Source organism: Amborella trichopoda, chromosome 8, assembly GCF_054954075.1.
Source record: "Amborella trichopoda isolate Santa Cruz 75 chromosome 8, AtrichopodaSantaCruz75HAP2 v2.0, whole genome shotgun sequence".
Taxonomy (NCBI): domain Eukaryota; kingdom Viridiplantae; phylum Streptophyta; class Magnoliopsida; order Amborellales; family Amborellaceae; genus Amborella; species Amborella trichopoda.
In genome coordinates, this window is record NC_142343.1 from 32,602,964 (window position 1) to 32,619,357 (window position 16,394).

The 16,394-nt window shown below is 35.2% G+C and overlaps 2 protein-coding genes across 12 annotated transcripts in view; one reads left to right on the top strand and one right to left on the bottom strand.

The window, feature by feature from the left end:
* The first annotated feature begins 2,550 nt into the window (after positions 1 to 2,550).
* LOC18423571 (BTB/POZ domain-containing protein) lies at positions 2,551 to 6,207 on the top strand. Its single transcript, XM_006828172.4, has 2 exons — positions 2,551 to 3,820; positions 5,105 to 6,207. The coding sequence occupies exons 1-2, from the start codon at positions 3,314 to 3,316 to the stop codon at positions 6,065 to 6,067; spliced, it is 1,470 nt and encodes a 489-aa protein (XP_006828235.1). The 5' UTR covers positions 2,551 to 3,313; the 3' UTR covers positions 6,068 to 6,207.
* A 7,172-nt stretch (positions 6,208 to 13,379) lies between these two features.
* Positions 13,380 to 16,394, bottom strand: part of PDE149 (integral membrane TerC family protein) — a 51,748-nt gene continuing 48,733 nt past the window's right edge. For 7 of the 11 annotated variants that reach the window (XR_016060704.1, XR_016060702.1, XR_016060701.1 and 4 more), the window contains one exon: positions 13,981 to 14,650. Coding sequence is in view for 6 of the 11 variants with exons in the window: in XM_011628903.3 (XP_011627205.1) it covers positions 14,559 to 14,650 (92 nt within the window). In the remaining 5 variants the exon portion in view is untranslated. Of the gene's footprint in view, positions 13,742 to 13,980; positions 14,651 to 16,394 lie in introns of those variants that run through there. The other 4 variants (XR_016060705.1, XR_016060703.1, XM_088873725.1 and 1 more) reach the window with 1 other exon arrangement.

Genomic DNA, 16,394 nt, shown 5'->3' on the forward strand with positions numbered 1-16,394 from the left:
GAATATGAGCCGTTGATCGTGGGTGACTTGTGGGGTGAGAGATTTGAGCCATCCATTCCATAGATGAGCCATCAACATTGTGGAATGTGCTAGAACCTTTATCCCAATTTTTTAAACCATTTTCCCATCAATATAAATTAAATAAAATAATTCTAAATATAATATTGTGCATACCAAAATAATGCACAACCCTTCTCACGCTTCCAAAAAATCATTCAAAGCTTTATCAAGTCAACACCTTTCCAAAACACGTAGCAACTTGGCTTACAAGCCAAAATCACTTATCACAAAAATAGAAAGCTTCTAAATGGGTGGGGCGTGCCACCCATAAGAGGATCTCATGGGCCCCACCATCTAGGCCATGGTGGGCCCATGTGCACAATAGGCCCCCATGCAATTTTAAATATTTTTATAACTCAATAAAATAATTTGTGAATTTATTTGAATATTTAAATCAATGTAAAATCAATATATCTGATTTTATAAATTCAAATTTGATAAATAAAATATCTAGAGATCTAAAATCATATATATCATAACACAAGTATAATAATTAAATTCATTAGATGGAAAAATGATCCATATGGTCTAGAAATTAAATCAATCAAACATTAAGACACTCTACCTTCAACTATGGACTGCGGGCCACACTTGCTTTATCAAACCGACCCAGTATTTCTCATGACTCTAGCCCATACAAGAGCTCATTAGTGGGTCACCAGAGTCTATTTGAGGAGCCAAGGGGTTGCAATCCCAGTCTGTAGATTTCAGGTTCTTCCCTAGAGACGGGTCATAGTTACCTAGACCTGATGCGACCACAACTCGTATGGCGCATAGGGGTATCTCTCGCATATGCATACGTTTCACTCTAAAAAGTGTCTTGCTTTCCCAAAACGGTTTATCAATATGCATGTCGTGTGATGGTACATGAATGAGGCTTTGACCCCAATCTCTAAAGGCCACCATCACACACAAGGGTCACACAGTCCCTCGACTCACTCATCCGGACATACTCCGACCCCATCAAGGGATGACCCATTTATCCCTTATCGGTTTATACTCTATGCCTATGTAACATGGGTTTTTCCCAATCGATTGGCTTAGACCATCAAGCACAGTCCGGTATCAGCAAATATCGTTTGCTTAGTATGGTCCACGAGTGACCACACTCCCACTGAGTTCATGTTCCACTATATCAATTCATTTTACAAGCACTCATAAGGTCTTTAATGGCTACACTCACCAAACAAACAACTGTATAATCCTCTTCATCAAGTTGTAGATTTCCTTGCGTAATCGTATTAGAACAACATCTCTACGGCTAAGACTGTTACGACCAACAACAACAATCTCCAACTATTTTTTAATTGAGCTATGATACCCCTTGATGCAAGAACGAAATGTGGATAATTTATATTCACATTTTTTTTGAATCTCAAACAAGCAAAAGCCAACAATAATTTAGAAAAAGTGTCTGTAAATCAAGTCAAAAGAAGAAGAATTTTCATCTTTCATAAAATAAAATTTATTTCAAATAACATAAGCATAATAAAATGTGACATCCATTCTTTTATAAGCCTATAAAATCTTAAAATTAACTTGAGATCCAAGTAAATATATACGACTCTAAAATACGCCTAGATGATACTAAATTTTTTTAAATACCCTTATGAATAGTAATGATGATCAGTACATGGGGCAAGGTATGTCAAAAAGATTTTTTTAAGAAAGAAGTTTCTATAAAGCTGAGGCTTTGCGAAAGCAAAGTAAAGCATCACTTTGAATCATCCTCTGGAAGCATTTTGAGCATCGAAATTTTTCATGAAGGCTCTAAAATCAATTTCTAATACTGAGTATGAATTTTAAAGCTAAAAAAATGGTATAGATCTTGCTGATATGTAAACACTTATTTTTAGGGCTTTAGATAACGTGTAACAATATGTACTATTTTTAGGGCTTGAGAGTTTTAAAAAAAATTTAAGCCATAATAGTTAAGGGGGAAATTATTGATTTGAAAGTTTTCCAATACCATAACAACAATTTTTTGATGAGTTATGAGGTGAGGCTTTACTTATTTTGATAGAGTCACAGCTGTATCAAAATGCTTTCTTTTTTTAATAAGATAATTTTAGGGGCATAAGCATAAATTTATCTAATAATATTGATAGTAGAGGGAGAAAAAGTTTGAGAGAGTTGTGAAATCCAACAAACCCCACCCAACAAAGGTGTTGGGGCCACAACCGCAGGACCATATGTACAGCTTGGTTCGCTGACGACTTAATATTTGTCCACATCGGATTTAGCTGTAGCTCCTTGATCAACGGTAGTTGAAGTTGAAAACAAAGATTCCAAAAGTACTTTTCCACTATCAAATCCAACCGTATAAAGGACTAAAAAACAAGAAAATGGTTGAATTCACACCATATAAATACAAATTCTAAAGGTGGTATGCAAGAGGAACTTGCATCCAATTTCAAGGCTTAAAAACCTCTCTTTAAAGTAAAGTAAAAAGTATAACATTAAAGTAAAAGGGAAGGGAAATATTTGAAAGTTTGATTGCGGTGATGAAGGGCAGGAGAGAGGGCCTTCTTCTGTCTTTTTTCACTCTTTAGTAGGACAACATTTGTGCTTCATTATTATCCCCCAATAGTATTGCCCTCAGCGTCGGCACCGGCCCATGCCCGGCTTGAACCGGCCAAGGAGGCTGCCCCGTAGGAAACAATTTGTTTCGAATACCCTTTCTAGAACCGGGTGGATCCGGATCAAGGCCCTCGCCACCTTTGATTGTTAGCAGATCAGCTGTCATTCTCTCTCTCTCTTCCGTCTCTCTCTCTCTCTCTCTCTCTCTCTCTCTCTCTTACCTGCCCTCTCATCCCCTGACCCCAGTTTGCAGGCACCCTCTGTGGATTCTGCCCCACATTCTCTCTCTAGATTTTGCCCCACATTCTCTCCCTCTACCTTGTCAACCCCTGCACCTACTTTGAAGGCACTCCCTCTGAATTTTTGCCCCTCTGTGAATTAGCCCCACTCTACCCCCCTCTCTCTCTCTCTAAAGGGTCTTCTTCCCTCCTCCCTTCCATTGCTCTGTACTCGATCTCTAGTCCATTTTTCTTAGGTTCTGAGCAGCTGCCACTGAAACACAAAATTTCCCTCCTTGCTCTCCTCTCTCCCTCTCTTCTCTCTCTCTCTCTCTCTCTCTCTCTCTCTCTCTCTCTCTCTCATGCATGCCCTTGGCTCGGCCACCTCCCTATCCCTTCACCAAAACAAGAACCTGGGTCCACAATAAACCAGTATCTAACCCATATACGAGGCCATGGAACCTCCCCCAACAACACCAACCAGAGACAACATCTCCGCCATGATCAAGCATGGCTTCTTACCTGACCCACCTTACAAAATTAGGGTTTCACCGACCAGAAGCCCCCCTTCATCCAAATCAAGCCCCACCCTCCTCGAAATGATGTCGAATAACCATGAAGATCCACCCAAATTGCCCGAAAATCCTCACCACAAGTTGCAGGAAAGAGTGGACAAGATCATTTCGGGGTTCACGTTATCGGAATCTGGTGATGTGAAGCTCAAGTTGAGGTCAAAAGAGGGTTTTAGCGTTTCGATGAGGGTTCAGAGGAGGGTTTTGGTGGGAAAAAGTGGGTTTTTTGTGGGGAAATTGCCGGACAAGAAAGCGGGTCATTTGGTGGAGATTGAAGACTGTGATGATGTTGAGGCTTATGTTGAGACTCTGGTTTTAATGCATTCTTCAGAGGATTTGAGGAAGAGGTTAATGAAGGAGGAGTTGCAGAGGGTGTTGGCAGTTCTAAAGGTAATCAAATGGATTTTGTTTCTTTGATTTATTTGTAGATTTTTTTTTTTCATTTCTGTGTTGCTTTAGTATTGGTATGCTGAAAAATGGAGGTTCATGGATCAGTTTGGCGTAGCACTGCATCCGTTCTGTCATTTATCTTCCTTTCATATGAGATTTAGTCTTGCCACCAAATTTGGCAAATTTTAGGAGAAACTTAATCGCAATTCATGAAGTGTGCTCTAAATTTGCGAGGAAGCCATTACGAATTTGAAAGAAACAAGTTTTATGATATTTGGATCCAAATTTTCATTAATTCGCTTTGAAAACCAATTCGCACAGATTGTGCTTGAAATTTTCCAATATTTCCTACTGCATTAGGATTAGTATCCAAATATGGTGTTTGTGGATGCTTTCCAAATTGTGCTTTGCTTTCGAACTGAAATTCAGGCGAACATTCAATGAGTGCAGTGAAGTTTCATGCGATGCTAACACATCTCACCAGCCATCAGATGTCGACAAGAGATGGCTGCTCTTGGTTTTCCTTCTCTCAAAGTATGGCAGAAATTTGATACATTCTGAGCAGAGGAGCCACACACATAACCATCCATTGTTGACATTAGCCTGCTTTGGGGACGTCAGCGCGTTGCAGAGAACTTCTGTGCACTCATTGTATATGAGCCCATAAATCAAACCATTTTCACTTCTATCAGTCCAAACTTTCAGCTGCAGTAGTGGGCTAAATTTGGTGGGTTGCTTCTGAAGCAGTTTTTCAACAAGATCAAATGCTGCCATTTCAATGGCTTTTGAGTGATTCAAATATGGTTGGTATTTTAGCTGAAATATTTGTGAGTCCATTGTTAAAACTGAAACTATATGCATTGCTCTCTGCAATCTGCATCCCAGAACTTCTAAAACAAAAGCTGGAGAACCTAATTACATCCTAAAACGTCTGATGCAAACACGGAAAAGAAAAAGGCATTGTGCTATGGCCCTTTAGGTAGTCGTTATGAAATTATTGTACTCTGATATTTTTATAGTTCAAATCATAACCCTTGCGTCTCTTATCTGCTTCTTAATCACTGGATAATCTGAGCTCGATAGAGTAGAACTGTAATCTACTAACTATTGTGAAATCCAAAATATTAGTAATTTTCCCAGTTCAGTACACTGTTTATAGTCGCAGTGACTAGATTGTTGGGTTTTATCCCCCCTTTTTTCCAGTGGTCTAATACAGAATGATACTTTTTTTCGTCTGGTTTATTTTTGGCATTTTCATGCCCTACAATCGAACTTCTCTTCCAGGTATCAGTTGCCATCATGTTTGAGGCTGGTATAATATCATGCCTGGAGTGCATCGAAGCCATGCCATGGTCTGAGGAAGAAGAAGAAACAGTCATCTCAGTTCTCAATGCGCTCAACCTTCAAGGACCTGCCATCAAAACCCTGGAAAGGGTTTCAGTTCAACCCTCAACCTCTGAAAGCTTTGATGGGGTTTTCCTGCAACTCATGGAAGGTGTGTTACAGGCCAAGGATGAGAAAGCCCGGAGAGAAATGAAGGCCCTCATATCTGCGCTCCTCAAAGAAAACAACACACACAACAAAAACCACAATAGAATCGATATTAGCAAGGAGACTTTATACCACATCTGCCATTGCTGCATTGATTCTCTTTTGAGACATTTCATGGAGGCCACGGCCATGGAAACAAGCGGTCGAGATCGAGGGCTAATCATGGCTGAAATCAGTAGAGAATCAGATAATTTACAGTGGGTTGTTGATATCTTGGTAGATAGGCAAATGGGTGAAGAGTTTGTGAGCTTATGGGCTGATCAAAGTGAGCTTTCGGCTTTGCATTCGAGAATTCCCACTATGTATCGATATGAAATCTCAAAGGTAACCGCTCAGCTCTGTGTAGCCATTGGTAGAGGGCAAATACTAACTTCTAAGGAGGCTAGGTTTTCTCTATTGCAAACATGGCTTGAAGCTTTGTATGATGACTTTGGGTGGATGAGGAGAGCTGGTAAACCCATTGATAAGAAGCTTGTCGAAGATGGCTTGAGCCAAACCGTTCTTACTTTGCCTCTAGCTCAGCAACAGGTGATTGTGGTCAACTGGTTTGATCGATTCTTGAACAATGGTGACGATTATCCTAATTTGAGGCGCGCTTTTGAGGTTTGGTGGAGGAGAGCTTTCGTTAGGAGGTTTGTTGTAGAGGAGATTGAGAATTCGCGGTTGCAGCTTGCTGTGTGTGATTACTCTGGTTGAATATTTGTCTGAGACTCTCAGTTGCACAGAGAGAGACTTTGACGAGAAGCTGTGAAATAAGAAGAATTACTGTGTGAGAGAGTTTTTTTGTAACATGAAGGATGTACAATCAAAAAAATTGAAATGTTTGATGGTGGTTATTTTGTTTTTGTTTTTGGATAATTCTGCAATAGGAATTGAACATGAGATATAGAATTGCTGAGGTAAAACTGCTAATTAGTCAAGCCTAAGCTTGATTCCTAAAGGTAAAGAAGCATTTTGAAAACAACTAATTTGTGCAATTTGAAATCTTCAAAATATTTTCATAAATGGAAAATATTTTAAGACTAATTGAAAATTTTAATTTTTCATCTTAACATAAAAATAAAAAAAATGTAACTAAAATACAAAAGCAAATGACTATTGGGTTGTAACCTTTTACAAAACCAAATGGGTGATCAGTGCAAATCAATTAGCATTGAGGTTTTACCTTTGAATCTTCATTTAACTCAGTTATCACTTCAAAAATTATCCTAAAAAATACCCCAATTGCAACAGAGAACCTTAGATGATTAGAAGAATTTTACTAATTTGACCAACAACCAAGGGCTAGCAATGAGGCTAGGCCACAGGCAGCCTAGGGTCAGCTTGGGTCCCTATAGGCTTGACCCAAGTGCCCAAGTGGGGCTTAATGGAATTTTTAAAAGAGCAAATTACGTACGGACTATATTGAGAGGTCTATTATCATTTGGTGTCCGATATGACCAATGTTACGAGCACCACCCCTCTCTCTTTAAGGCCTTCTCAAAATTCCTCGCACTTCTTTTTTTACAGTCATCTCTCTCTCAAATTCGTCTCCCTTTCCACAGCAAAAAATCATCTTCCTAAACTACACAGTAGAAGTCTAGTGTTTTGTTACAGGGAAATAAATGTCCACGATCCAAAATACATCCTCAACACAACTAACTCATTATATCTCCGAAACCCCACCAATCATCAATCTTCAGTTAAAAACATCAGCCGCATTACTTTCTTATTCTAGTAGAAGCGGAGAAGGAAAGCATCTGCACGGCTTTTAATTTCTTGGAGACACCACCATCTTTGGCCTCGATCAGAAGATAATACTTCATACTAGTGACCACTTGTCTCTCTCCCTTGACAGTCTGAGAGAAAGCCAGTTGAGAATGGTGATCTTGGTTGTATTGTTGGGTTCAACCACAGTACAGAATCCCGGATTAGTTGGGTCTTAATGCGGGATAAATTGGGTCTGGCTGTTAATGCAAAAATTGATATTATTAGATTCTTACCCAGTCAATGTAATCCTGAATTCTGGATTACATTGATTTTGATTTTTGAAAAACCCAATAGTAGCCCATCCATTTTAACTCCATTTCCCTTGCTACTCTCTCTCATTACGCTAAACTCCTCCATTTCCCTTGCTTCTCTCTCATTACGCTAAACTCCTCTGCAATTTTTTCTCTCTCTTACCTCTCTCACAAGAAAATACCTGCAATTTTCCTCTTGGTCTATTGCTTCTTGCCTGCTCTCTCTGTCTTAACGGGGGACTAGCGGACATCTAGCTGCCGTTTTACTGAAAGTTATAACATGGGTTGATATCTCTTTTACTCTTACTTCCAAGCATGAAAACGAAGACGATTTCGCAGGGTGAAATAGAGTGTCTCCTATTACAATTATAATGGATACTGTTATATTGGGGGTTTTAGCACGACAATTTTTTATTTTTTAAAATTCGAAAAACAAATAAATTCATATTTTGAAAAACCGAAATTCTTAAATTTTAGTTTTTGAAAAATCGAAACTTCTAAAAATTTTGTTTTTTCAAAAATCGAAAATGGGCAGTTTAGTATTTTTTTAAAAAATGTTATGAAGTTGAAAAAATGGACTTATATGTAATAACAGAAACCTTCAAGTATTTTCGTATTAACAAGAAATATAACAGATATTTACATCATTTTTCCTTCTAAATATTTTGGTTTTTGAAAAATAAAAAATGGGTAGTTCCATCTGTTTTTAAGAAAAGTCTTCTGAAATTCAGAATATATATATATATATATATATAATAGAAACTAAAAAGTATTTATGTAATAACAGTAAATATAACTAAAATATACGTAATTTTCTTCTTTTTTTTCCCTTAGTTGTCCTCTTATCCGAAAATAACAACACCAGACAAAAGGGCTTTTTGAATTTCAAACGCAAATAGTTGTCCAGAATTTGTATTACCTAAAGGCCTCCTTCTTTGTTAAGTGTAATAAATGAACGTTTCCATAACGATGCAACCTTAAACAATCCAATTAAGGTGCACCTTCAAATTTTATCATAACATATAATTTTGATGTAAAATATTCTTAAGATTATCTCAAAATCTATTTTTATATCTAGTTATAAAACTTTAAACTCCAAAAATAATTAAAATCAAGTAGATCTAAAAAAACATATGAAAATCTTGAAAATAGATGGTCTACATAATGTGTTATAAAATGCATTATTTTTGGGACTCAAAATCCTTTTTTTTTTTCATAGGCATACATCTCGATGTCGAGAAGATCAATTAGAGGGTTTTTCAATATTAAAACAACATTTTCCTATAGATTTTTGAGGTGCAACCGTAATTTTACATTTAAGGTTCCAACCTTGTATAAACACCACCTTAAAAAAAAAACTCTCTCTACATAGTTTGCTAGAAGTGTTGTTACATTATACTATGATACAACTGTTGCATTGGATCATTGCACCTATATATATATATATATATATATATATCAAAAAATAGCTCATAAACAAATCATCCGCAACAAATACAATAATCTCTCCATCAAAGAAAATCATAGGGAATTGTTGGAGATAATAGAGGAAAAGGGAGCCGAACCGGTACCAGAGCAAAGAGAGCAATGCCATTCCTTTCGCTCTTTCTCTCTCCTCTCCCTTGATTTCTCACAGACCAGAGGGAGGGAGGGCGTGACAGAGGTTCATGAGCAAGTTCTGCGTGGAACAACCGTTCAAGTTCAATTATTTATTACAAGGGTGCACTCGGCTGGCATACGGATGCATCCGTAGCTATAGAGGTAGGGTGCGCCTTCGAATTTTATCGTAGGACATAATTTTGATGTAAAATATTTTTAGGATTATTTCAAAATCTATTTTTATATCTAATTATAAAATTTTAAATTTAAAAAATAATTAAAATCAAGTAGATCAATAAACATATGAAAATTTTGAAAATGGACGGTGTAGATAATATGTTGTAAAATGCATTATTTTCTGAGACTTAAGGTCTTTTTATTTTTTATGGTCATACATCTCGATGTCGAAATGATCAATCAAAAGGTTTTTCAACATCAAAACTACATTTTCCAATAGATTTTTTAGGTGCATTCGTAGCTCTACATTATAAGGTTGCAACCTTATATAAAGTTTTTCCTTATTCGGATTCGATTGAGGATAATAGGCATTAGGATTTTCTTGATTTTCCAATTATTTTGGTTTTTTTTTTTTTTGACATTTTTCGATAAATTAAATACAAGTAACATTCAGCGTCTAAAAGTCCAATAATGGACGCGAATACAGGTGAAACAGAAAAAATAAGAAATACATATTATAGGTAGAAGGAAAACCACATATTTGTGGAATATAATGAAAATCTTTTGCTTATGAAATAAGCTTATTTTAGAATAGTCCATTCAAGAAAAAGCATACCATGAATCAGTTGAGATATTATTATTGCGGAAATCAACGTAATCTATTTTTTCCTCTCAAAATATTTTTTATTTACAGGTATTTAAAAAAGGTCTCTTAAATGTTTCAATTTCACGGGCATGTATTTTATTTTCCTTTTCTTTTCCAATTTTTTCCAAAATGCCCTTGATCACGTAGGGTTGTAAATCGTCAAAACACTAACCCATTATGCCCGGTCTCTTTTCCTAAATCATGCCTTTGCTAACTGCTCAGAACAAATTTGTACTTAAAAATTATGTCTGAAACCTAAAATTTCGAATGTAGATGTTAGCAAAACATATGTATGAATTCCAAGTCTCGAAAATCTTATTTATTTATTTATTTAAATGTTATGTTTAGAACTCTAAGTTCCGTACCGAAAACTTTGATAATAAAATATAAAAAATAAAAAGAAAATTCTGAACTTAGCCTTCCAAATGTAACCTTAAAATTAAAAGAATTTTCAAAACAAAATTTGTGAACTTTTACCCTTTTTTCTTGCTAAAAGTTCAAAACTCTGAATTGTGGACATAATTTTTAAACAAATAATTTTTTAAAAATTCTAAGTTTGAACTGACAACAAAGAAATAAGCCAAGGCTTTTGAGGAAAGTAAAAAAGGGAAAACGGACATTCATGTAAAATTAAAAATTTGTGGTTAATATCTTTTAAATATCTAAAAAATAAAGGGATATTTACCTTTCATTCCATTATTATGATCTCGTAAGGTTCCATAAAAGATTTGGTAATGGATAAATGAAAACATGGAATAGACAGAAAGTTAGAAAAAAGGTAAATTTATATAAAATTTTATATACTTTAAAGAATTAAAAAAATGTTATGTTCGAGTGCTTTAAAGAGTAATTTATCATTCTACTCAACAAAATTTGGACATTTATACATTTGTTTTGTACATGAATCTTTTTCTATTAAAGATATTTTTGATCATTAGGATAAATGTGATATCATCTACATGATATGTAACATCACCCACTAGAGCATTAAATGCCACACATCAAACTCATGTGGATGACATCACAGTTCTCATAATGACAAAAATAACATAATTGAAAAATTGCTCCATCTACAAAACAAGAGTATATAAGAGTTTCAAATTTGTTGCGTACAATGATAAATTAATTCATAATGTGAGTATCTTGCACATACTATTCTCGAAGTCCCTAGTTGGCATTTAAATTTTCCCAAAATATCCTAGCCATACCCTGGCCGAACCCAAACATTTTTTTTTAGCAAAGAATGCTCCCATATTTTGTTTGAAGAAAATTATGTTCGTTGAACTCAATTCTTTTCTCAAAAAAATAATTAAAAAAAGTTCAAACTCATGTATTTCTTTAAGGAAAAAATCTATATAAGGTTGACACTTTAAAAATTAGAATCTCAATGCACCTAAAAACTCCTTCGTAAAAGGCTGTTTTAAGGTTGAAAAAAAATTCAATTGATCATTTCGATATCAAGATGTGTGGATATGAAGAAAAAAAAGATTTCAAGTCCTCAAAATAGTGCATTTTACAACACAGTATTTGGTCCATCAAAATTTTCATGCCTATAGTTGTGATTCAATTTTATGAAAAGTAATAGTCTGAAAATTAGCCTATTTTAATTGTTCATTCAAGTTTTCGTTAATGAAATCGCGATATTTTTTAAATGAATGGAATTTCAAAATCATAGCTATCATGGTAAGTCAAGTGAAATAGGCATGCATCACATAGAAAGAGAAAACATCTGAATAGGGTACGAGCATGTCTAAGTACTCAATTTTATTTTAATTTTTCTAAACATCAAACTGAGCCAAAATTTGGACTTCTATTCTTCTCACCCTTAGGAAGCTGCAAAAAAAGTACAAAAAATAATTTGGCCAAATATAATAATCAAAATACAGCCAAGAGCATATTTGAGTATTTCAATTGATTTATTTATTTATTTTGTATGCACTAGATTGAGCTAAAATTCTGAGCCTCTATGTTACATATAAAAAATATAAATATTTTTAAGAATAACCAAAAAACCCCTAAAATTCCGCATCATAGATTATGTAATATATTTCCGATGTCAACCGTCAGATCTTGATTGGATGATTCAAAGCATGTCCGAGTATTTTGATTTTAAATTTTTGTGCATATTGGTTGGATATGAAATTTTGGACATCTATATATCTAAATAACTCACATCCATATAAAAAAAAATATTAAAAAACTTTATGCACAAAATAAAGCGACCTATTTACCGATGAAAATTTGAGGGATAATTTGGTGATTTTTATTTTTATATAAATTATTTCTTGATACGTTTATAAAATTTCCCAATTTGGCACACATGCCCTCCGAATTTCATTTTGATCTAATTTCCGAAAAAGTAAAACTACTCGAAGTTTTGTACAGATTTTCAAAACAACAAAAAAGTCCAAACAAAAAAGGGAAATCGCATTTCCAATTTTGTGGGTAATTCACTCTTCTATGAGTAAGTGTGGTGTTCTCATTTTTGAGAAATCTGGACTTTTTTTCACTGTTGTATTTCTCATTGTCAAACTGGGAAATACTACAATATTCCAGAAATGTTGTGTTTTTGCAACGAAATTTTTGGCTGGCAAATGACCCCTAATAAGAGGTAAACTAAAGACTTCGTAATAAACATTCAAAAAACATAAAAAATGCGCTCTTGAACCGAGAAATCAAGAACGCTCCATGTTTGATATTTGGAAATTAAACTACAATGAAGAGAAAGAGTAAATAATATCGTAAAATATAATTATATTTGGATTTTTTTTGTAAAAGGTGTGGTTTCTATACGATTGCAACTTTGAAAATCTATTTTTATTCCTAATTATAAAATTTTAAACTCCAAAAATGGTTAAAATCCAATAGATCTATAAACATATGAAAATCTTGAAAATGGACGGTTTAGATGATGCGTTACAAAATACACTATTTCTGCAACTCATAATCTTTTTTATTTTATTTTATTTATATTCATATATCTAGACGTCGAGATGATTAATTAAAAGATTTTTCAACATTAAAACAACCTTTTCCAATTGGATTTTTTAGGCACATCTATAATTCTACATTTGAAAGTTGCAACCTTATATAAGGTGCAGTTTGTATAGAGCCTAGGCTCTAAACAATCAAATTAGAGCCTACCTTCAAATAATGTTGATAAATGTGGTTTCAACACTAGAAATCTTTGTGATAGCAAAAAGCAATATTTTTATATTTATTTATAAAGTTTAAAGCGTCAAAAATAATGTAGATCGACAGATCTATAAAAACTTGAAAATCTTAAATATTGACCGTCCAAATATGTGTTACAAAATATACTATTTCCAAAATTTGAAATGCATTTTTTTTCTCATGTCCATGCATCTTGATGTTGAGATGATCAATTTAAAAAAATATTTGAACATCAAAACAACCTCTTCTAATGAAATTTTTGAGGTGGTCTCAAATTTGATTGTTTAGAGCCTCAGCTCTATATAAACTTTTCCCTTAGTAAAATATGTAGTTTTATAAAAGAAAGTGTTTGGCAATTGAAAAGTATTAGATTATTCACTTCTGGTAATTGATGTGCACCATACTGCTTTCCGTGTAAAACTCACCAACCATTTTATAGAAATAGAAATTTTATCAAAGTAAATGTTGATAAATACTAGTTTTTTTTGTTTTCCCAAACGTAGATACTCCTAACATTCACACGCTAAGAACCAATCTTATAAAAATAGAAACTTGTCAAAATGGCTTGAGAAAGCCGTTTCACTTGTGACATTTAAGAAGGCAGTGAGTGAGCAACTTTCTGAAAATTCTTACTGGATAAATGTGCCTTATGTTTGACTTACAAAACTTTTGGGAAGCGAAAGATCCCAGTTCCGTCAACTTGCACTCCTACGTTTGTTATGCGGGGGTGGAAACCCAAGTGTAGAATCCGCCCCTTCCATGCAAAAAAATTATCTGTCCCTCACAAACATAAACTTGGTTAGAATGGCAGTTCCCGCTCTTTAGGAGGTATCGAATAAATGACCACTGGAATCGGGAAGCCTCACCATAAGTTGAATGAGATGCAAAGAAGGTAAAAATTTTACATTGCAAAATCCCATAAATCATAACCAATGAACAAAGTAGATCATGCTTGAAGAGGGCAAAATGCAGCCCTCGCCACAGCTAACACTAGAAGGAGCAAAATACTGACATTTGAGTCCTTGTCAACATATGCCATAGATTAGGATCTTAACCATTAACGTATCCATGAACTACGTATTAGTACATAAATGAGAGAGTAAAGTTTAACTCTGTCCAAGATCGGCTCAATAAGATGGTCTCATCTAAGTGGCTCGGGTGAAACATCTACATTACAGGCTGCCTCATGTATATACCATCCAAAAACAGACTCCATGATTGAAAGGGTAATGGTAGAAATCATACATATAGAGAACTCAAGCTTTGATGTAAAAGGATGGGATATTTTACCGATCAAAACAAAGGGGACAGTGAATGAAAATTTACATGAACCTTTACCATGCTGAAAGATCTTGAGCAACTTGGCATGGCTTCAGAGGACTCTCCAGCACAAAAATAAGCATCTGAAGCTGATATAACTTCGGAAGATGTAGACCAACTCCAATAAGCTTTGCAACCTTGAATAGAACTCAAGCATTTGACCTTGGTTTTGAGAAGGTCTAACAATTTTGGCTCTTCATTGGATATCTCATGGCTTTATCCTCCAATCTCTGTTAGTTATGCTGCTAATGATCTTCATAAGGAAAACTACCTAGTCGGACTTTTTAATAAGACTTAAAATCACACCTGCACTGAGAGCGGTGGCCACAAAACCTAGGGAAGCCTCAGTTGATATATGATACCCTGCAGCATGAATGGAGAAAACAATGACCAAGGAATATTTCCTTCTTGTATAGATGCAAAACAAAGACACTATAATGTCATTCATGTTGGAAATAAAATAATTAAGCATTATTGTGTTCGATGGGCAGAACCGTCTTTTATCTTTGATTAAGGCTTATTTGTCCTATTTCTCTGAGGGCAGTACTGTCCATAGATTGTAATCGGTTAAACATAATATAAATAAGAGGCATGGAGGTCACATTGGACCACCACACCACTCCTCGTCACCTCTTCTCTCTCTCTCCTCTTCCACTTTATCTTCTTTCTTCTCTCTCTCTCTCCTCTTCCACTTTATCTTGTTTCTTCTTTCTCTCTCTCTAGTTCTTATCTACTTGTTCTCTTCTCTTCTTTACAATATTGCGGTTACTCAAGATTATTCTCAAGTTGCTATCAAAGCTAGAAAAAGGTTAATCCTCAAAAAGGTGCGTCGAAATAGTGTTTAGGGCTGACATCATCCCTGAGGTCAGATCATGCCATCATGCCCTAAAAGCCTAGATTTTTGTTGGTTTCAGCAGTGACCATGTCAATTGAGGTGAGTTATTTTTATGATTTCTAGATGCAAATAATGTGTTTGGTAGGAAACCCAGATTTTGGATGGATTAGGGTTTGTATACCTCAATCAAGGAAATATTGATAGTGCTATTTTATTTTTATTTTTTTTCCAAGAAAAATAGACCGTGATCAAATCTGAGGGTGTAACCTGATCTCAGTTTTGAGGGTGTAACCCGATCTCAACTATAATAGAGAATGTCTCTACAAACATCAAATATAGAGCCTCTTTGACCCCAATCACCACAGTTGAATTTGATGGCATAAATTATTTAAAATGGGCCAAGTCAGTCAAAATATTTCTTGGTGGAAAAAAAGAATTGGGTTATATTGATGGCCGTGTGGAAAAACTAGATCTCAAGGATGCTAAATATGCAGACTAAGGCTGATGATATCGGAATTATGAATTGGATATTGTCTTCTATGTAACCCAATCAAAGTTGCACCTTTATGAACTGCAATATCGCTATGAAATTATGGGATGCAGTTTCTAAGGTCTATTCCCAAAAAAATAATATTGTGAGGCTTCAGGAATTGAAGCAGCAAATCAATCATTTTAAACAAGGTGACTTGTCAATGGGAGACTATTATGCTCATCTTTGTTGTTTTTGGGATGAAATAAGCCATCACCAGCCCATACAATGTTCATCTTGTGCAAAGGAGCAAAGAGAGGGAATAGAACAAAGGAAGATTTTCAATCTTTTGAGGGGAGTTAATGTGGAATATGAATCATTTAGGGCAATGTTCTTGGTGGAGAGATGTTTCCATCACTTGGTACTATTTTCTCCCTTCTTCAGCATGAAAAACTCATCTATAGGTGAAACTGAAAATGATCTGCCCTATTCTCAAGTTCTAGTGGTAATCGAGGTGGAGGAAGTTTTTGGAACCAGGGTGGAGGCCGTGGTGGTGGATGTGGCCACAAAAGCCCCACATTTAATGAGAATGGCAAATTGAAGTGCACCCGTTGTGGGACGACTCCACACACGTTGGATATATGTTGGGATCTGGTTGGATGCCCAAGGAAAAACTTTTCTCAGGCAGCAACTATCAATGACAGTGCTGCACTCAGCTATTCAAGGGCAGAAAGCTACTACCTTCTTTGAACTTGAAGAAGAGTTCGTAACTATTCCTAAAAGATAGCTCCTAGATCTCAAGC

Bases quoted from the DNA above. Each gene is read 5' to 3' on its own strand.
- LOC18423571 (XM_006828172.4), top strand. From the start codon at position 3,314: ATGGAACCTCCCCCAACAACACCAACCAGAGACAACATCTCCGCCATG. The intron at 3,821-5,104 runs GTAATCAAATGG...CTTCTCTTCCAG, and splicing joins GGGTGTTGGCAGTTCTAAAG to GTATCAGTTGCCATCATGTT.